The 22,853-nt window shown below is 40.1% G+C and overlaps 1 protein-coding gene across 1 annotated transcript in view; it reads left to right on the top strand.

The window, feature by feature from the left end:
• MBD2 (methyl-CpG binding domain protein 2) overlaps positions 1 to 16,819 on the top strand; it is a 46,345-nt gene extending 29,526 nt beyond the window's left edge. The window contains exons 4-7 of the mRNA XM_067316021.1: positions 5,946 to 6,036; positions 6,791 to 6,968; positions 13,673 to 13,813; positions 16,339 to 16,819. Coding sequence (XP_067172122.1) covers positions 5,946 to 6,036; positions 6,791 to 6,968; positions 13,673 to 13,802 — 399 coding nt within the window. The 3' untranslated portion in view covers positions 13,803 to 13,813; positions 16,339 to 16,819. The remainder of the gene's footprint in view (positions 1 to 5,945; positions 6,037 to 6,790; positions 6,969 to 13,672; positions 13,814 to 16,338) is intronic.
• Positions 16,820 to 22,853: the final 6,034 nt, after the last annotated feature.

Genomic DNA, 22,853 nt, shown 5'->3' with positions numbered 1-22,853 from the left:
GGACAAAAAACAATTATGGAGGAAGCAATATTTTATAATTCTCCAAACAAAGAACTTCAGAAGTACAGCTGTAGTAGAGCTTTGCCATTATAGAATTTCAGAACAACAAGGAAGTGAAAATTCTGCTCCACCCTGCTGACCTTGACACTGCTTTCCCATGCTGCCTTTTCTGTCACAGGAAAAAAAAAAAAAACAGAGTTGCCCTAAGGTATTAGGTTTGAGTGATAAGGGATATATTTCTTGCTCCGCAAGAGATTATTGCATAACAGGTCACCTTTGGCATAAAGCATATTGATTAATTTCCTAGGATAATGGGGCACTTGGCTACTGAGTCTTTCTGAACCTAGAACGTTCAAGCATCAATAAATGAAGGATCGATGTTTTAGGCTGTTTTCAGTTTGCATTCCCTAACCGCTAGTCTTCAAACAAAGCTGAAATGGGGCTATTTTTCATTCTGCAATAGGATGAACACTCCTAATCTGCTGATGAATACTCAGAATGGTTATTCATTTTGCATTAGTTATGAAATATCACATCATAACAATGGTGAATCTTGAAATCTGGTTCCTCTCTCATTCCTTCCTATCCCAGTCCCGTCAGGATTCTCATTCCTGGGTAACAGGGTCATATTTGCTACCACTTCTTTCCTGGAGATGTGAACCTTGCTATTCTGGCTGTACTGGTACAGTCTCAGTGAGACTGGGCTGTATCAGCTGGCCCTGCACTTCAGAAGTTAAGGTACTCTCCAGGGAACTCAAGCTGAGATAGGTCCAGAATCTGGACGGCTCACTTCATTCTACAAGGAAATCTCTAGTTGTGAGATGATGTAAGGTTATTATGCAGAAGGTATCACACAGAATCAGAGAATGGTTGAGGTTGGAAGGGACCTCTGGAGATCATCTAGTCCAACCCCCCTGCTCAAGCAGGGTCACCCACAGCACATTGCACAGGATCGTGTCCAAGTGGGTTTTGAATATCGCCAAGGAAGGAGATTCCACAACCTCTCTGGGCAACCTGCTCCAGTGCTCAGTCACCTTCACAGGAAAGAAGTTTTTCCTCATGTTCAGACAGATCTTCCTGTGTTTCAGTTTGTGCCCATTGCATCTCGTCCTGTCACTGGGAACCACTGAAAAGAGTCTGGCCCTGTCCTCTTGACACCCTCCCTTCAGATACTTATACACATTGATAAGATCCCCTCTCAGCCTTCCCTTCTCTGGGCTGAACAGGCCCTGCTCTCTCAACCTTTCCTCATAGGAGAGAGGCTCCAGTCCCTTGATCATCTTCGTAGCCCTTTGCTGGACTCGCTTCAGTGGCTCCATGTCTCTCTTGTCCTGGGGAGCCCAGAACTGGACACTGCACTCCAGATGTGGCCTCACCAGGGCTGAATAGAGGGGGAGGATCACCTCCCTTGACCTGCTGGCAACACTCTTCCTGATGCACCCCAGCATACCATTGGCCTTCTTGGCCACAAGGGCACATTGCTGCCTCATGTTCAACATGTTTTCCACCAGCATTCCCAGGTCCTTCTCTGCAGAGCTGCTCTCCAGCAGGTTGACCCCCAACCTGGACTGGTGCATGGGGTTATTCCTCCCCATGTGCAGGACCCTGCACTTGCCTTTGTTGAACTTCATGAGGTTCCTCTCTGCCCACCTCTCCAGCCTGCCAGGTCCCTCTGAGTGGCAGCACAGCCTTCTGGTGTATCAGCCACTCCTCCCAGTTTTGGATCCTCTGCACTCTGTCCCATCTTCCAGGTCACTGATGAATAACTTGAACAGAATTGGACCCAGTACTGTCCCCTGGGGGACACTGCTAGCTACAAACCTGCAGCTAGACTTTGCACCACTGATCACAACCCTCCGAGCTCTGCCATTCAACCCACCTCACTGCCTGCTCATCTAGCCCACGCTTCCTGAGCTTGCCTACAAGGTGTTATGGGAGACAGTGTCAAAAGCCTTGCTGAAGTCAAGGGAGACAACATCCACTGCTGTCCCCTCATCTACCCAGCCAGTCATTCCATCAGAGAAGGCTATCAGGTTGGTTAAGCATGATTTCCCCTTGGTGGATCCATGCTGACTACTCCTGATCACCTTCTTATCCTTCATATGCTTGGAAAAGGTATCCAGGATGAGCTGATCCATCACTTTTTGAGGGACTGAGGTGAGGTTGACTGGACTATAGTTCCCTGGGTCCTCCTTCTTGCCCTTTTGGAAAGGCAGTTGCCCAGGTCAGGCAGCCTCTGCTGTTGGCAGTGGTTTCTTGAATAAGAGTGGTTGTGACTGCAGAAGCTTGCACTCTGTAAGGGACTGCTGCTTACTTTGTGAATTCCAGGTGGCTTTGGGCAGGAGATGAATGCCAAGGGCAGTCTGTGAGGGCCACGATCTGTGGATACTAGTGCCTAACTGGTTAGCTAGCTGGGATTTTTGTGAATTGTTCTTAATATAGGTCTCTACTTTCCTGTTTAGTGTGCAAGTGAGCTTTGTTTTTGCTGTTTCTATTCTCTCTCTCAGTAACGCTGGGAGAGTTGCAAATAAAATACTGTAAGCTAGTTTTAGGGCTGTAGCCACAGAGGCGGAGTGCGTTTGTCAAGACTTTCAGGACCCCTTTCAGTATGTTTAGCATGTATTTCCATTGGTGTAAAATGGTTGCATATTGGTCATATAAATGAAGTAATATAAAAGCTTTCTGAATTTGTATTAGCACCCTCTTTCCCTCTCTTATCCCTGAATAGCAATTCCTGGTGCAGCTGCCACAGAAATATTTGTCCAGATCTGATATTCAGCATCTTCAGTAAAATCCAGGAAAAGATACAGGGGTTCAGAGAAGACTCGTGAGAACCCCTGAAGGACTGGAGAACAAACTTTGTAATAAAACTCTAGGAACGTGATTCGTTTCTCACGAACAGCAGTGAAGTGTTAAGGATAACTTGTGCAGTCTTGGCAGAGATCTGGGGATAGGGAAATCTGGAGGAAAATCAGTGTAGTAAGATAATACTTAACAACGATGCTGGAAGCTGATGCTGGAAGCTTTGTGCTACGAATACACTATAAAATTAAAGGGGGAGCTATTAACCATTGAAATGGTTCACTTGAATTGGCTGTTGCATTTTGGGGTTTGGGTTTTTTTGCCTTACCAACTTTCCAGTTTGGGTTTTTTTGCCTTACCAACTTTCCACCTCTTTTTTTTTTTTTTTAATTGAGTGGTGGCTTTATATTTAAAAATGTTCTGTAGTTCAAACTGAGAGCTTTTGAACTTGAACAGGGAGAGCTATAACCCATTTCAAGATTAGACCAGAAGCTTCTGGGCTTGGTAAGAATTTATAAAATCTTCGTTTGACACTCTCATCCATATCATTGCACAATAATTTTTCTCCATTAAAAAAAAAAACAGGAAAGATCAGCCCACAAAAGAGCTATTTGAAAACTTGATGACAAGAATTATATTCCTGAATCTTTGTTTCTCTGGTCTCATATAGTTTATATATTTTTGCTTCAATCTTATTTAAGCATTTGTGACTAAATGCTAAGTGCTTTTCTATGTTGCATTGACCACAAAGTCAGTCAGAGTGCTGATAACTGAAGAGACTCTTTGGTGCAATGAAAATTAAGGCTTGAAGAGCTGAGTGAATACTGGTATTGGAAGAGCCCTCCGATCAGTATTGTGCTGCACTTTGCAAATCTTCTAGGCTTTCATATATCTGAGTTATCCTTCTTAAAGTACCCATCTCTCTCCCAAACGCATTTGCATTCCTGTGCACTCCCTAACCTTTCTCCTGATCCCTCATTCCCTCAGTGATGTGCGCAGTGATGGTTTGAGTAGGCAACCGAAGGATCAAAAACCAGTAATACCTGACTGTATTCAGTGATACCTTTGCTGCTGCTGCTGTAGATCAATTAATTTTACCCTAAGTATTCTTGTGTCCTGTAGCATATAAAAATAGAGCTATGATTTGGAGTTGGTGAGCCTTTTGTTTAGCTCTAAAAAACTATGAAATGAAGGGTAAAAGGGGAATGAAGGGTAAATTCTTTAAACACTTAAAAAAAAAAAATTGTTAATGACTTTATCAAGGTGGGAAGTTAATCCAATGATGAAATACTGAATTAATAGGATTTTACTTTAACTTCATTTTTGTGAGTCTTAATACTCCTTTTAGAGTTTAGCCGGTGAGTTGCTCTTCATGCTTTTGTAACCAAGGATTTCTTTAGAGGTCCAGACAGCCTAAAGGCACTGTCGCTTCGTCCATGGAGCAGTAATGACTTACAGTGCATCTAGAGTGCTGCCTGGGAATGGTATCTTAGTGATATTGGTAAAAAGTAGAAATGAATGACTGGAGGTACTAAATATTTAACATTTTAAAACAAGATGAAGGAGATGCCTGGATGTTCAACTAACAATGTAACCAAAACCTGGGTTGGAATGGTGAAAACGAATTCTAGCTATGAGTGAGGAATAAGTTTACAGAAAGTGTTTTAAGTTTAAGTGGTTCCAGTAAAATGAGACATGAGTGGCAACATCTATTTTCAGAAAGCTCTCAGAGTCATGGAGAAGTCAAGAATGTGTCAAACGATGTAGTCAGAGTTCTGCAAAAAGTTGAAGAGCTTGAATGATCTTATGTGGGTTTTCTAAGCCACATGGATTTAGACTTGGCTACAAATGTGTCCTACAAATGTGTCCAGATAAGAGCACTTAAATAAGTAGTTCTCTATAAAAAGACGTAGTAATCTATCAGCGAACACAACCATCATTCACCCTACTGATTTATTAAGCTGTACAGACGTGTTGTAGAGATTATTGCATTTTTCTTACCATAACTACCGGCCTTATTTCTGGTCAGTAGTACTCTTAATGCTGAAGTACACATTCTTTGTTGCTTTTTCCTGGCCTTTACTACCTCTGTCACTGAAAAGAAAGTTTTTTCCGAATAAGAATCGTTGATGTAGAGTGGTTCAGTTTTAATGAGGTGTGACTGGTGATACAGGCCCCACAAAGGATGAAAGAGGAAACTCTAGTTGTCTCACTTCCAGTTTTAGAACAGAATGTGACATTTGGAAGCCCTGTCCTAAACTAAGTCTTTTGAGTTCCCAACTGCAACAAGGAATTTCCTAGGAATTAGTATAGCTGCTTGCCTAGGGTGGGTTGTTTTTTTTTTTTTCAGGTTTTGGAAACATGAAAAGAAAGAGTTTTTTTTTCCTCCCGCACATCCTGCAGAGTAGTCGAACTATTTCAGAATACCCTTTCCACAGGAAATTGCATAGCTACATTCTCGCTTCTCTCCTTACTAAGATTATTTCTTAAATGTAGCTTCCTGTGGAATGGGAATCAACTTTTTAACTAGCTTTCATTACTATCTTGCTAGCTGAAAAAGATCCATTTTAAAAAACAGGAGTTGCCAATCTGCAGCAGAACTTCAGGATGAATCTTTAGACCAGTGAAGAGGGAATTCTGCACTGTTAAACAAAAATCTCTTAGGTCATGTTTCCAGCTACTAAATCAAGAAATAGAAAGTAAAGTGAATGTGAATTTAGTTCACACATCTTTTTGAAAGTGGCAAGATTTGATCTTATTTCCAGATAAGTTTAGAGATACCTACACAGCTTAGTAAGGGGCCAGATCGTTGAGCCCGGGTAGGTTTTAAAGTGGTTTAGCTCCTGACTAGCATTAGTGTTGGTGCAGCTGTACCACTGTAACATTCAGAGCTGGCTCCCGTATCTCAGCACACGCTGCACAGTGCCCACGCAAGCGTGTTCCCGACGACTGAAACGCCAGCAGCAGATAGCGTATTACCTTTTCGGTAGCGTGTATGACTGTTAGGTTGATTGTTTTGTAAGCAGCTGGGCACTGTCTGTCCACTTGATTATTCCGATGCTGCTTTGATCATGAATTTTGTTAACCACCATGAGCTGATTATTTTTCTCTTCCAATTAACCAACTTGTTTTTTATTTTTCAGCTTTTCTGGGAGAAGAGGCTACAAGGCCTCAGTGCATCTGATGTCAGTGAACAAATCATAAAATCCATGGAGCTACCTAAAGGTCTTCAAGGTATTGTATTCATTTACTGCAGTTACCTCAGATCTACAAAGTAGTTTGTGCTTAAAAAGGACAGACTTTTTGATGCTTTTGAAAAGCTTTAAGTTTACAATCAGATTTGGTAAACTCCAAATTCTGAATGTGTTTGCTGACAGAATGCCTCAATTTCCAAAACCATTTATTTTTAATTCATTTATGTAGTTAACAGAAACCATACTTTGGAACTGTGCTCTTATTGGTGAAAGTTGATCTAAAATATCATCAAGTTGTAGTTGAGAATTAACAATTTTGTTCTGCTGCTTTGGAGATTGTCACGGGAATCTGAGTGTTGTAAAAACCTTCACTGTTTATTTTCCAGAATTAATTTAATACCTTTAAAGCATTAAAGCAAAGACTATTTAAATATTGGTATAGATTAACATCATGAAGTTGCTAAGAAATTATTTCAATATGTGACTGATAAATTTATGATCTGGTCATCTTTATTAAAAAATTGAGGCTATTGTAATTGCTAGTGTAAGTTAAAGAAACTAGCCAGTTTTAGAAATAGGATGATTTGTGAAATGCTAATTTATACTGAAATGAGAACTATGCTATTACAAAGCCATTTTTCAATAGCTTGTTTTTAACTGTTTAGATTATATTGTCACACATCCAGTGGCAATAATATCATCAATATATATAACTTTAGCTACTGGGAAGAACTCTGACACTGCAAGTTGTGTGTGAAATGTGAATGTTAACTGTTCCGTTATCCTTATTTTAGGAGTTGGCCCAGGTAACAATGACGACACCCTGCTATCAGCTGTTGCTAGTGCTTTGCACACCAGTTCTGCACCTATCACGGGACAGCTCTCCGCAGCTGTAGAAAAGAACCCAGCTGTTTGGCTTAATACATCTCAACCCCTCTGCAAAGCTTTCATAGTCACAGATGATGACATTAGGTAAGTTTTATAGTCTTCAATAAAACGACAAGCAAGTTCAACTGAAGTATATTCCTTCCTGGCTTAGTGCAATCCTGGAGATAAGGGAAGAGAAGTGTGAACATGTTTCTTGAACATACTGATTAGTTCAGTAACTTGAAAAATGAAAATCTGGGTTTTCTCTTTTTGATAAATATATTAATATAAAATATTCCATAAGACATAAGTCATAACCCACATTTTCTTTCTCAAGGTAGTGCCCAACCAGTAGGCTAAAGCTGTGATCAGTATTGGCTTTCTCCCTTCCCCCTTCTGGTTTTTGTCAGGTTAATTTGTTGATCTCAATTTTAAAGTAGAGTTTCAGCAAGGGAGTATAAGAGTATTCATCTATAGCATATAGATTTGTGGATAATTCACTCTCTTGAAATGGGAGATTGGGATACGATAGCAAGAGCACAGATAGCTCTGCCTATATGGACAATGTTTTTGTTTTTTGTTTCTTTGTTTTTCTAGCTGCACTGTTAATTTTCTTTTCAATGAAAGACTAGTCCTTTGTTTGGTTTCTGAAAGCAGAGGCTCCAGCGCTTCACTCGAGGATTAGGACTGAGTGAAGAGAGTTTTCCTGCTGCATTGACTAATTGCTGGAATGTGACAATACGTAGTACACAATCCTGTCTTCCAGTTTTTTTTTTTACTCTTGCTTGGCTTGAATAAACATGTGGGATGAACTTTTAGCACGTTTTCAGTTAATTAATTCTAGGTTGCGTAGAGAATTTGAGGACCGAACTTGGATCTTGCCACTTAATGGAATTCACTAGGCACCAAAGTCAACTACTAATCCCATTCTTTTCTAAGCGTTAGATGACTTGCTGAATCTTTTGCAGAATATAAGATTATCTGATTTCCAGTCCTGTGCTTAGGGATTTACTTTGCTTTATTTTCTTAAACATCAACTTGAACTGCTTTCAAAAGTTAAACTCTTCTGGCTTCATTTCTGAAAGTTATGGAGCAGGATGAAGAGTATTCTTCTTGTGTTTGACAACATGTATTAATTATGGATAGCAGAATTCTTTTTTTGTCTTATAAGTCTTTGAGTCTCTGAACTTGATATCAGAGAGTTAGCACTGGCAGCTCAGGAAAGACACAGATTCTGAACTGAAACAGCTCTACCTCTATGAATAAACTGCAAGCTGGTTGTCTCTTCTGGCTCATGGCTGTATAGACAGCTTGCTATGAAAGGATTAAATATTCTTAAAAGATACCCTTACATACTGTTTGTGTGAACCTCTTTCGTTTTAAGGCCATCCAGAAAACACACTGCATGAAAAAGTAGAATCAGAATATGGCACCTGTTATCACTAAGGAAAGCAGTGCAATTGCTTCCTGGACTTAGGTAATGGTAAGGAAAAGCTCACCGTTGGGCATATCTGGTCAGGTGCAAGCGTGTATTCTTTTGTGCTATAAATTCCTCAGGGGAGATTGTGGCAGCTAATAAAATAATAAAATAGCTCTCAACTTGAGTCATGCTTAACTTAAAAGTATTCCTGGTCATGTAATGATAGTAAGTCTCTTTCATAATCAGAATAAAATGGAAATTGTTTTCTTTTGGTTCAGCAAATTCCCTGAAAAAATATTAAATATCCTCCTATAAATGCATGATGAAAAAGAAACCACATTTCCTTATCACTAGGAACAACCACCTGGGTTTTTTTTTCAGTTCTGAGATGCATCTTCTCAGTAGTTTTGGGCTTCTTAATGCTAGTCCTGTGAAAGATAGGTATGTAAAATGGGTGTGGTGTGGTTCCCAGTGGTCTTTACATCCAAATCTTGGTCTCTTAGGAATGCTTTTGGAATTCCCTATTAACTGAATCTGTCAGATTATTTATCTTGAGACTGCTGCTTTGCAGCTTCTGTTTGTAGCTTCTTTTCTGACCAACCATCTAGTCATGTTCTTCTCTGGAACTGCCCTGCCGAGTTGCCTCTCCATTTCTGTAGAAGGCTACGTTTGACATCCTTTGTCTCTCTGCTGGATAAATGCTCTAATCCGTTTCTCTCATCTCTTTTGGGATGAACTGTGTAACGGTTTCTTTTGAAAATGATGAATAGTGGATTTTATTTTTTCTGGTTGTGCTTAGGTGGATGAAGTTTTTCAATCCATTATGAAATTGATTTTTGACTCACAGCTCTGCTCTGCTTCATAGCCTAGTCTATTATTTGTTTTTAAATGTCTTCTCTTTAGTGGGATTTTCTAAAGCTTATAGTTTTCAGGGTGATTTCTTTTCCTAAAGCGTGTAAGTCCTTTCTGAAAATCATAGCTTTTAGTTTTCAACAGCTCTTTCTCTTGCTCAGTCTAGGTTCTTTGCTGACTCCTTAGTGTTACCCAGTGGGTTTTGTTCCTGAACTTTCTCATTTGTCTTGACAATTGCCCTTTTGAAATAGCTTGGTAATGGGACTTCTGGTTTTTCTTAGAAGCGGCTAAACCTATTAAATTTACTAAAGCATAGCAATTAATGTAGTATGTCTGACAATGTCACACTCTGCACAAAAATGGATAAGAAAAATTATCTGTTAATCTGTCCAAAAGCCAAGTTGTATTTACCATGAGACAGGAATGGACAGTAATTCAAGTTTATAGCTCTGTGAGTTTGTTTGGCATGGGGTTAACAACGTCCTCTTCTTAAGCTATATGAACCTTGATCCAAACTAGTCAGCTGTAGCTTAGTCCCTCACAATATTCCTCAATACCCTATATAAATCTCACTTTCGGTATGACGGACCAAAACCATAAGAACTATAAAGTGCCAAAGGAAGAACATGAGAGATCAAGGATGTTGCTACAGTCTGAGCTCTCCTCAAGAATAAGAAACTTGTAAGGTAAAATGATCATACTGTGTTGCAGAGAGGAAAAAACCTAAATAATCCCTCCCAACCTTAGCTATGAGATAAACTTTCTGACCCTAGATCTAATGACCAGTTTAATACAGAGCATGTGAGGAAAGCACACTAACCAGACATGTGAGAATTTCTGTAACTACCATTTAGAGCATGGTGTCAGCACAGTGGTTAATGTCTGCTGAGAGGGAAGGAGGAGATGGGAAAAACCTATTTGAAATGATGCATCGGAGAGGTGGGGAGGGGGGGAGAAAGTAATAGAAGCCCAAAAAACGGAGTTTAATATACAGTCAACATACAAGTAATTAAATCTCCTTTCAGCAGTGCATCTCAGATCTGGTTAGCAGAAGACTTCTGGAATCTGTACCACAGAACGCTCGTCTGCTGAGACGCTCCAGAGTATGTTTTGTATAGAAACAGAGTAGATGTTACTGTAAGCACTTAAGGTGATGGTTCGTGATTTGACCGTCTACAAAAAATACTATATTCGAATTTGCTGGAAGAGCGGGGAGGAAGGCGTATTATCTCTATGCTTTCATGCAGGGAGGAAGAACTGGTTCACAAATGGGGACAAGCTGGTCCTGTGGATTTTTCCCTGCTATTCTGACACCCATCCTAAATGTCAAGATACCCTTGTGTTCCTGCTGCAGCTGAATGCTATTACTAGAACTATATGCAATTTTTTATTTTGATGACAGACTAGATAGAGCCGGTACATACAGAAGTAAATCAAATGGATCTTCAATATGTTTAACAGTATAGAAAAATAGATGGGGAAATCAGAGAGGAGGCTTACACAATCTCATAGTTTGATTTCATACAGTTATGTGGAATCACACATGTCTTTAAAGCACACATACATCACTTAGTTGTGTGTGCTGAGAAGAATGCAAGTAGTGTGGACAAAGCAATCATTCTAAGTACCAAGGAAATAAGGAATGGAAAGCTATGCACAGTCCTGTTGCATAAAGCAGTTTCCCGCTTGAAGTATGATCAGAATTGGAAACAGGGGCTTGTGGATTTCTGTGCTAGGAGTAGCGTGTCTTTACTTTCAGCCTGCTTTCTAAGGCAATGGTCCTTGAACTACAGGATGAGGATTGTGTTTTGCAGGGAGGAAGGCTGAAAAGAACATGTGGCCAGGGAGCTGCTTATTAGCGGGTGATGTAGCTGGGGAGATGAGATGGAGCAGCATAGGCCACAGCCAGGACGGTGCCAGGGAGCCACGGATCCAGGGAGCCGCAGGTCCCGCGGAGCCGCAAGGCCCGGGACCGTGGTGCCACCGGCTGAGCCACGCTGGCGGTGGTTCCAGCAGCAGCCAGCGGAGAGAAGGCACTCGCGAGCGGCCTGCCTGCCCTCCTCGGCAGCGCTGCTGGCAGCCAAGCTTGCTTTTCCTAACCGTCTCATTTTTGCAACAGGAAAGTATGCACTGGCAAAGGTTGCTGTTGACCTAATGGCCTGAAGTAGTTGCACTTAATAATGTCATAGTGAATTAGCATAAGAAATCAAATTAATCAAACTGAACGGAGACACTTGAAGCCTTAGAGTTTTACTTAGCATTAAAGATGAGCACTTTTTTATTAGCAGTGTGTTTTTGCTGTTGGTTCTTAAACATTTGCTCTTGGTAGTTCATGTGCTTTAAAAGTAATATTGCTTGTATAAACAGAGCTGTGTTTTTAATATTTACAAAAGCTGTTTTGCTAGCCGATCAGACACGTCAGGATTGGGAGTGCTTTGAGTTACTTTATGGTTATTGCTCCCTGAGAGATCAGCTGGCTGGTTGACAATTCAAAAATGAGATAACCAGGGAAACCCATGCGCTCTCCTGACTTTGTGAAGTGAGGACTGGGGCATGACCTTCTCTGGAGAAGACCCCATACACTGTAGATGGGAAACCTGGGCCCTTAATAGCAGAAGCTGGTCTGAGATAGAGGAAACTGCCTGTCACTCCTGTGTATTGCAAGAGTTAAATACCACCGTTGTCATGTTCAGTCTGCGATGGTAGGAAAGGGTTTGGTACAAATTAGGATAACAATTCCCAACTCTAGGATAGGCTGAGCTTATGCTTCAGCGTATGTTTTTCTAAACTTCATCAACATAGTTAAGTATTATTTAAAAGAAGGTTTCACATAAAGTAGCCTAACGAGGTGGTGTAGCTTATGATTGTTTCGTGCCTGATTCCTCAAAGTTGATATGTAAGATATTTGCTGACATTTATGTTAGATTGCCTGTCTGGAGAGCAGCCTCCCTAAAGACCAAAGCAAGGAATATGTTGTAGCACCAACAAGACTTGTGTCTTGCCAAAAACGGGAGGGAATGAAATATACTTAAACTGTATTATTTCCATAATCTTGACCAGTTCGCAGTCTGTTCCACCAACTGAGACTGTGACAACTTTTTGTCACTTTTTTTTTCTTTAAATTCATCTTATCTGTGATCTCGGAATCATTTTCATTCAATAACAAACACTGAATTTGCTGCTCTAACTTTTATTTCTCCTTTGCCACACAGGTTCTGAAAAAGATAAGGCATCTTTGTATTGGTTGATTCTCTGCCCCAGGGTTCGAAAGATTACTCTCTAGCCCTTGAAAGTTAACAGCTCTGGGACAGACAGCTATGTATGATAGATAGAAAACAAGGATAGAAGACAGGTGGAAGATAGAAAACAAGTTCTGTATTGAACTAATAACGGGTTTTTTTTCTTCCTTCTGCTATCTCTGTAAGCAGGAATCCTTCTCTAAAGTACTTGTGGAGCGCTGGGGGCTCCCTTATACCCTTGCAGCACTCTAACAAATGTTTTCCTGTTCAGACTGTGCCTACTTTTGATAAGTTCTAGTCATTCTTAAGCATATACTTTGTTTAAAGGTTTTCTTTTTTGAAAAAACATAGCTTGACAGAACAAGTGGGTTTTTCACATTTTAAAAAAAATGATTCTCGTTCAAAATTTGCATTCTCTTGGGGAAACTTCAAGAGAAGACTCCTTGTTTTCTAGTAACATTTGAAAACTAGATTTTACCTTCCAAACCAAATATTGAGTGAAAATATCTTAATTGTATATTGACACCTGAATTAAGATTTTTCAATTAACTTTCCCGAGGAAAACAAACCTTTGTTTCATCAGAAGTGGCTGCTATCCAGAATGCATCACTGACCAGTGGATAAGACTGAATGGATAAGTAGGAGTAAATAAATAAATAGAAAGTGAAACTCCTCGAGGATCTTCCCTGATGCAAACAGTCTGTGGGACTTGTAGTTAGTTCTCTGCACACCTAGAAACCAGCTTAGCGTTCCACCATTCTGTAAGGGGGCTCCTGGTGTGTAGCACTTCTGCTGGGAAAGAGTGAGATTTCCTCAGATGTGCTCTGCAGTGCTCAAAATGATGGGACTTTCCTATGATTTTCAGTGAGGTACCCTAAAACCTCTCTGCCCTCCACCCAAAAAAAAGAAGGAAAAAAAACACCCTTACAAAGATTATCCAGTGCAATACTGCTCTGTTAACTTTCTGTTTGGTCTTTTCAAGTGTCTAGGCTGAGAGGAGTTGACGATCATGTGTCGAGTTCAATCCTTCTGCCTCTCCTGAGGGAAAGTAAACCATACGTGCTAAAGCAGAAAGGTTCTTGGCTCAGCGTGCGCTCAGTGTGACTGCCAAGCACCATGTATGTGCATGCGTATGTGCGGAGGCAGTATATTAAAGAGCTAGTAAATAAAGGTTTTAGCTAAACGAAGGGTTGAGAAACCAGTCCTGAGTCATTGTTTATACGAGTATTATGGTCCTAGTCTGCTAATATATTTGGAGGACTGACATTTCTGTCCCTTATTGCCTTCCCTCCCTTTAGAAAACAAGAAGAGCGGGTGCAACAAGTGCGTAAAAAACTGGAGGAAGCGCTAATGGCAGACATTTTGTCACGAGCAGCTGATACGACAAAAGATATAGATGTAGAAATGGATAATGGCGATGAAGCATAAAAAGAAATCAGGTAAGTCGGATCTCTGGGGGCACTTCTCAGCTGCTGGCAGCCACTCAGCAGTCGCCAGGTGGACAGTAGTATCTCATTCAGAAGCAGTCCTGCTTTCTCCTAGTACGTTAGCTGACATGCAGTAAATCAGCAGAACACTGAGGCAGCTTTGCATATGTAGAAATGAACATCCTAACATGCTACACAGATCAGCGGGGGGAAAAAAGTAGTGTTTTTCATCCTTTAGGATAAAGGCCCACTCTCTGGAAACCATTACCTAGCAGGTATATTTTCTGGTGCTTACTACTTGATGTGAACCTGGGGTAAAGCAATCTGGGGTTTACTGGGGTAAACCTTTTTCTGTTCCTCAAAATTTAATTTAATAAAATTACATAACAAGTTCCTGAAAAGTTTCAAATGGATGATACCTCTACAAATTTATTTTCCAAAGTATCTTCTTGTATTTCATCCCTGTTTATGGTATTGATCTGTTGATCTGCCATGCACTTTTGTTAAAATCTTTTTTTTTTCTAGTTGTCTGCAGAAGGATGACAATTCATTCTCTTGTTTCCATTGAGCTAGTAGTGTTCATTTATGAAAGCTCACAGCTTTGAGATCTGACCTTTTCATAAGGAGTAAGCAGAAATTTTAACGACTAAGCATTCTGTCTGGAAATTGTTGTGTTGGCTCCAAGCCCTCCAATTTTAAAGGATTTCATTTCTTTTCTTTTGGTTCTGGAGTTGCTATCCGCAAGGGAAAAGAATATGTGTACTTCCTATTTGACAGATATGAAGAAGTTAACTTTTGTAGAACTGTAAAGTACTACGTTCTGGTAACTTTTGTCGGCAGAGGATGGAAGTTCCCAAGCCGTGCCCTGCTTCAGCAAGGCTGCTAAACAGATCAGTTCAGAGTGGTGATGTGCACTGCGGCTGCTCATTCCTTAGCCAGCTGTGCGCATGGAGTTGCTGGGACCTGTTTTGCTTACTCCGGACAGAAGTTACACTGCCTTTTCTGTGCGTGCGTGTAAGCCACACAGAACCGGGTACTCCTGCCGCTCGTGGCATGTGAGCCTCGGGGAACCCCTGGGTAGAACCTAGATATTGGGCTGCTGAGGGTGGAAGGAGGTTGTGTGTGAAGCCATGACCCTTCTCGGAGAACAACCACCGGACCTCAGAGGTGTCGCTAGAGCTGTGGTCACATCTGACGGACAGATCTAGATGACCACATTGTGCTCTATTTAACTATAGTTCTACTACTTGCTAAAGAAAATAGAATTTGATGCAGAATCTATGACGAATTTTGCTTCACACTTGTACAAAGAGTGATAATTCCATAGCGCTTTGGCTTCTCCCTATAAAAAGAATATAAGCCTTGGCATGCCCAACAGCTAGGCGTTATTTCTGCACTCAGTATCTGGACTGTGCACTAGGTTAGTGTATATAAGGGTGTATTGTTTCTTACAGTTAGAAACAAAATCTATTTACAATGTACCCACCAGCTGCTTAATACTCATGTTTCTAATACAAGTAATTTGTATTACTTTTTGTATTGGTGCAACATAAATGGAAATCTGATCTTTATGTTGTAACTGAGAGCTATTTTCCAGTGTTGTTTAGTTCACTTAACAGACTAATAATCTTGATGTTTTCCAGGCTACCAGAATCTTTTAATTATTTTAAATTGCAGATATTTACTAATAAACTTTTAATCTTCGAGTATTTCTCCTATAAAAGTCTAATTATTGATATTTTTGAAGGAAGTCAGGCAAGAACCTTGACTTAAGACGTGAAATTTCAAATCCTTGCTATTTTAGGATCAGGCTGTCAATTTGAACTTTTTAATTTAACATGAAATAATTGTTTTGGAATGGAGTCATAAATCTATTTATAGAAGTGGTTATTTTTGCACTGCTACTGTAGTTCTCTCCAAAAATCAATTTGATTATCAGACCTTGAGTGTCATTAGCTTGTGAACTCATTACCTATTTACATATATATAGCCAATATGTTGGTTTATTCTGTGAAACTCCCTTCCCCCCAATGGCTTTAATTATAGACTTGAATAAGATTTTTGAGTAAGTGGATTAGTTAATGTATAATAGCTTGGAAGCTGCAAATATTTCTCCTTCATACAGATTAATTTGCCAGTATGATCTATTTATATTAGGAAACTTTTTAACATACTGTATGCTATATATAAAAAATGAGTGTTCCAAAAATGATTTAAAACCATAATCAAATACTGCAGAAACACGGGTAACATGCACAAGGGCGCGTTGTGAAAGAGGTTAGATGTTTGTTATGTTTGTGCATGTTTGAGCATGTGATGTTTGTGGGTAGTGTTTAATAAACAAGTAACTAGGGATCTGTAGGACTCTTAACAATTGCATTGTATTAATTTTTTTATTAGCCACTTGCGGACTATTTATAATGTGCTCTTAATATGGAACTGAAGCACAGCTATACTTGTTTAAACAAAGTTATTCTAATTGACTCAAGCATCAGCCTTGACTTTTGCAAAAGGAGTAATTTCTTTCTCTTTTACAGGTACTTTTAACTGACTTGTCCCAGGAGGAAATTCCTAAAAGCCAGAGGCACTTTCTCCTTCGGTCTTTCGTTATAAGAAGAAACGGACCCATGCACATTTATATAGCTTTCTAATAGCATTAAAACCAATGCCTTTTTTAGACTCCTATTTTTGATGTATATATCTTATTTGAAAAGCAACTTTATTTTGTGTCCTATGACTTAAAGTCCTTTTTTTAAGTATTGAACATTACCCTTAATCTAAAGCTGAGCTTTTGATGCCAAGTTGCAAACCTACTGGAATTATATTGCCTGTACTAAATATTTGTTTTTCCTGTGGTTTTTGGTAAGGATGGATCAGGAGAACAGAACGATTTCCCAGTTAAAGATTATTGTGACTCAGTGTATATAAACAGATTTTTATACCTATGGGTGAAAACACCTGTACATTCTTCCGTCATCACTGTAAAGATAAATAAATGATTATATTCCAAGTTGAAAACTTGTTGTGTTGTGGATAGAGTAAGCAAAGAATGTCCCTGCCCCTATTTCAGTGTTCACTTAGCCAGAGATTGGATAGGCTGGAAAAGGCATATATCAAAATGTACTGTCTTTGCCCAGAGCACTGCCTCAGGAAATCTGTCTGAACTCAGGCACAGTTGTGGATTTTTCAGCTGAGATGAAATACAATCGCATATTTCCTCTGAGAAAGAAGAGTGCAAAAAATAAGCAGCCAGGACAGCTTTACAAAGTTTTGCTTTGAGGTCAAAGTGAAACCGTGAAGAAAGCATCTTCAGCACAGAATGCAGCAGGTGCCAAAACTTCACTTTGTTTCCATCTAGGTAGACAAAACAGTTTGGATCTCAGGCTGGCCTATGGCACTGCCAAGGGTTTTGTGAAGTGAGGAGGCTCTTGCACAGTTCCTGAATAATCAGGTAACCGCACTGCTTTGCCTTACTTCCCTTGAGATTTGTAGACTAAATTGCCTGACAGGTCACGGTAGTTCCAGGGTTAGAGCAAAGACTGCTGCTCCGTAACTACGAGCCTATACTGATCCGCAGCCCACGATGGGGGAGGTTTTCCATCACTTCCAGCGTCTCTCTTCAGTCTACGTAATACTGATTGCAAGAGGACAGGGAGAGAGACGCTGGATCTTGCTGCAGGTTTTCTTGGGATGGGTATGGTGGTAATGAAGACAAATTATAATTTTCCCAAGTTAGCTTCCTTCTGCTCTAGAACTGGGCAGAATAAAAATGAAGGAATGGATCTGGTCTTTCCCATTCTGATCACAGACCAGGGAAAAGTCAGACTCTCTCCTTACAAAAAGAATGGAGCCTCTTACTAACAGGCTCCTATGGTATCAGAAAGAAACGACATTCCCAGCAAATTGTTGTTATTTGGTGCATTTCTTTAAGATGTTTTTTGGGAATATACTTAGGCTGCACTACCTAATAACTTCAGAACACAAGGTGAGGATTTGACTGATAAATCCTGGGAGGTGGAATTTGAGTGAAGACCAGAGAATACACCTAATCATTGACAATTAGTTCAATTTAAAAGTAGTTTATACTCTTGTTCTGTTTCTCTTACTCTGTTTCTGTGTAGTTACTGATCGAAGAGTTCATGAACCCAGATGAGGATTTGAGTGACTTCTCATGTGTAGCTGTGCAATGCCGTCTCATTTTAGGGATGAAAACGCTAGATCATTACTCCTCACATGACTGCATGTTAGAGTGCAATAAAACTAGCACAGAAGTCGCTTTAAAAGATTCTTCCTGATTAAAATGTTTCATGCAAGCACAAAAAGCAGATACAGCTCTTTCAGAAGAAAGGCTGCTCTTAATAGTAGCTATTTGACTACGGTTTGTAGTTTTGTTAGTTTGTCACACCAGTGTTAACACTTAATGCCCCCGGGGGGAGGGTCTAATGTCTTGCATCCAAAATTTCCTGCTGAAAAGCAAGAGACTGAACGTACAGCTTCTTATAGTGCTCGTTCCTACAGCACCTCCTCAGCTGGTGCAGAAAGGCGACCAGCTGTTGTAGCTTTTATGAAATGTTGCTACTCTATTTAACGCACTGTTGTTTTATTTGTCGATGATGTCTTTTATTACTTCTTTTTTTAATGTTTTGGTGAGTAACCACTGTTACCAAAGAAGCTGAAAAGCCTTGGGGGGAAGAAAAACTTAGGAAGCTGTGTATTAAAAACCAAGAAGTTTCCAAAGTTTTGGCTCAAAAAATTTGAGGAAAGAATTTCCACTAATGCTTTCATCACCTTTCTGCCAAACTCTTGGTTCTGATGAAAGCCTTTCACCTGTTGGCAATAAGATCATAAAGAGATGGGTATAAATCTGCTGTAGTGGTGGCTTAATGGTTCTTAGAGCAGCTTGGAATGGAAGGATTTTCTGTTTTCAGTAATATTTTTCTCTCTGGAAATCTGTAAAACCAGCAAGAGGGAAAGGTATCACCTGCCTACAGCCTGCATATACATTCATACAGAGGATGTGGTTCTGTCTGCAAATCCTGGTGGATCCAGTGCACCTCGCCTGGGCAATCACTGCTTTTAAAGGAAGATTAAATGGCCTCTCTGTATCCTGGTGGTTGGAATGTTGGTGGTTACAGATTTTTTTTTTTAATCTATAAAATATATTTAACTGTTTTCACAGCAAAAAGCATTTTATCTTTTCTCATTTTCCTTTACTCTGACAGAATTTCTCCTCAAGCGTCATCTCTCATCTCCGCATCCTTGCAGGTGTCAGTGTACCTGGTTTGTCCATCTTGATGGCTTTAATGGCTAAGTTTTGTAACATTTCAGGCCAGGTCCAAAGAAGGTGTAGAGACAGCGATGCTAAGTACTGCATTATCTAATTGTCAGGTATGCAATCCACTTAGTGAAATCTACGGCTGAGTGAAGCCCTTGAGCTACTTGTATCCTTTCCACCAAGAAAGGCCTCAGATTAGGATGCATAAGCAACCAGCAAGCAACGCCTTGTCTTGCCTAGGTCACGGGCGCTCTGGATTTTGGTTCTTAGTGCTCTGGCTCTTGGTGCTTAGGTGCTTTTTGCACTTCCAGCACAACACTTAATGTTCAGGAAACCTTTAAGCTCTTGCATGCTTTTATTCTTATAAACCCTTTTATTTGTATTTGCATATGGAAAAAATGCTACCAGGAGTCCCTTTCTTTTTAAGACTATGGTAGTGTCTCACTTTTTATTTTACTTTGCCTTGGACATGGAAGAGCTGAGTTTAATTCTGTAATGTCTCTGGGCTGATTTAAAGTGTGGGATTCCACATCTTGACCCCTCTCCACCCCTCAGAATCCTCCTGTTGTACGCTACCTAGAGGAGTCCCTTATGCTCCAAATAAAGCCTTTCCGCTTTTAAGGAAATAATTCAAAATTCAATAGACTAGAGAGAAAATGTAGCATGCTATGGCTTAGTGTTAGGATTCTCACCTGTGACTGGAGGGTCTTGGGATTCAGGACCTTCCTTCAAACTGCTGTTATGTTTTGGGAAGGAAGTAGACATTTTTGATTTGCTCCTTCACCAGCTATATAACAACTGTGTTTTTTTCCTTCTTTTTCCTGGAAGAGAGAAATAACTCTAGAAAAAGCAAAGCCCCAGACTGAGCTGCTGGTTTGAAGTCAAATGACTTTAAACCAGCAGCTCAGTCTGGGGCTTTTACCTCTGGGCAAGAAAAAGTAGTGAGTTTATCTATTCTATCAGTGCTTTGGGTCATTGCAGGAGTTAGACCTGGAAAAGGCTTTTTACGTTACTTGTCCATCTCACTCCGGCTGTGAGCTCGTTTCCTGCAGCCCTTTGGTACTGGAGCGCGTAGCTCTTGCAGGTTTAGTGCCTTGCCATAGTTCGACTGAATTTTAATGCATCGTCAACAACCTTCATCATTCTTTTATACCTTTCTTTAAAAAATATATTACTAATAGTTTTGAGTAATGTTTTAGGACTCATGCTTTCTCTATTTTAGCTCTATACTATGACAAATAAGTTTGACAAATGATATAAGCTGCAGTTATGTAAAATTCTGAATGCACTTCATCATATAAAAGCAGGTGTCAAAATAAGAAAATACAAATGATTCAGTGTCTCTTTAAAGGGCTCATTCGAAGAATTCAAAAGTTGCCACCAGCGAGGGCTCTGAGACCTAGTCTCTTACAGAAGCCTGGGCAAATTGCTAAGTTTTGCAGGCACTTTCAAGAACAAATTTACAATAGTTCAAAACCACAGGTTTTGATTAGTTATTTATCTGTCTATTTTCTTTTTGGAGTCACTGTATTCACTGGAACAAGAACTCACAAAGCAACTCTTAAATCCAAAGATTTGTTGTTCTCATCTGCAGTGCGGATGACTGAAACGATAACTCGGCATCTAGTTTTTTTGAAGTCGGGTGGGGAAAGATAGCATTTTTTTTCTCTTGACAAGCCGCTGCCATTAAGTCAGCATCACTTCTTGCTTAACTGAGTTCTTTAACCTAGCCGTCACAAGTGTGTTGTATTATAAGGAGCAAAATGATGTCTCTGAGCATTAAGGTAACTCTAGAATCGTGTTAAATGGGATAAAGCACATCTCCAGAGTGCAGACAGCTCTTTGGTAATTCCGTTGCTTGAACCGCAATTCCCTTTGCGGATTACAAGGAGTAAATGCCTGGCAAAAACTGCATTTGCTTCATGAACGTTTTCTGTCCCTGCCCTGAGTTATCAGTGTAAAACTCTCTACCTCTCCGCTACTGAATACATGCAGGAAGGAAGGATATGATTAAGGTTGCCCACAAACTTCTCCCACCTATTGGCACAGGGGTGATTTTATCTCTCTATGAAAGCAAATATTTTCGGTTTTCATTGTTGACAATCCAATTTTTTTTTCTTCCAGACCATTAAATATGCCTGATGTAAACAAACGATTACAATATGCATTGCTGATTTTTCATTCCAGCACGGACATGTTCACATGCTGTTTTGTACTGACTTTTTGGTAAAAAAAAAAAATATGATTTTTAACATGTGCATGATATTTAGTTGCTATGATCCTTTAAAAGATGGGTCAGAGATTCATCAACCACTTGGGTTCTTTCTTCTGTCTCTTCCCCAGTGCTGGTGAAGGGTTCTTTGCAAAGTAAACCTTTAAAAGTACTTTTATGAAAACATATAATGTGACATCAGCAGTTTAGGTCAGGTTCCTTACATGAAGCAGGATCTAAACAGTTGCCTCTGAACAGTTTGTAGCTATTCCGTGAAGAAACTGTAGATCGTTAACCGGAGTATTGCTTGTGACCACGACTAACCCAGGAACTCCCCGAGTTGTTATCTGGATATTGTTTACATTACATTTAGTCCTTGGAAGAAGTCAAATAAGGTCTAATTTGGTCAATCACTGCCGTCTTATATGTCTTGGATAAAATGTTTATAGCGTATTTTATACATAGAAATGGCTTGCATGCTCATATATAGAGGCAGCTGCAGACTCGCTGTGTATGTACATATCCTGTTTGCCAGGAGCAGACCACAGTGATTCACTGGGCACATTTAGAGAGAAATGAAGATGACCTTTAAGTCTGAAGCAGCCTCTTTAATGCAACCAAAACAAAATCAGATACTGTGTATAACTAGTTCTCCCTTTGTGTTCTCAAAGAAGCAGCATTATTCCTTAGATAGCAAAATGCTCAACTCTTCCTTCTCCTTCCTTCATGGGCTGGCTGGTGACTAAGCTAAAAAGGCAACTTGAGAACAGTCGTGGCACAGAATATGTCACCACCGGGGGAAAAAAAGTGAACATCACTTACACTGTGGGCACCGCTCGAGAACCCTCAAAACAGCATCAATGATGTTTATGAAGGGATCAGTGCTGCGGCTGGAGGAGACTTTTTTGGTGCACAAGTAAGCATTTTCTTTTGTATCATGCATTTCTGGGGCAGATGCTTAAAACATAATGCAGTAGTCCTTTAGGGTGTTAAAATGCTAAGTATGCTAAAATTCACTTCAATAAAATGAACAGATGCTTTTTCCATTGACTTTAGAGAAACCTAGGTGTAAGCTTTCATTTTTATATCTGCAATGGAAAGACTGGCTTTTCACCAGGTCTTAATGTCAAAAGCGTGACCATTTCTTCAGTAAAGCTAACGTCACTTCATTGATGCATCACTGACTGCACCTTTAATCCATTTCCTGTGCTAGTAGCATCAGTCAGCTGCTTCATGCCAGTTTAAATAAGAGGTTCACATTCACTGTTAACATTTGCATTTGTGTGTCGGTCCTGAAACCAATTAAATTGCATCCAGCTATGCTAATGATGAAGTAGGCTAAACCAACATCTACTTAAAAATGGGTTGTAAGGCAATGCGTTGGGTGGGACTGTGCAAGGCTTTTACCCTCACTGCTACTGCTCTCCCCAAAGGGTACAAATAAATTGGCCAGCTAAGATATCCAGCCCCTTGCAAAGTTTTAGGCAGGTGATTCTCCCTAGGTTCCCCCGAGGGAATGTTACAGATTTCCCATTTTGTGCAGCAAAAGTAGCTCCTGCCATGGT

The sequence above is a fragment of the Apteryx mantelli genome, chromosome Z, assembly GCF_036417845.1.
Source record: "Apteryx mantelli isolate bAptMan1 chromosome Z, bAptMan1.hap1, whole genome shotgun sequence".
Taxonomy (NCBI): domain Eukaryota; kingdom Metazoa; phylum Chordata; class Aves; order Apterygiformes; family Apterygidae; genus Apteryx; species Apteryx mantelli.
The sequence above is the reverse complement of the archived record's forward strand: the minus strand, read 5'-3'. Positions and strand labels throughout refer to the sequence as shown.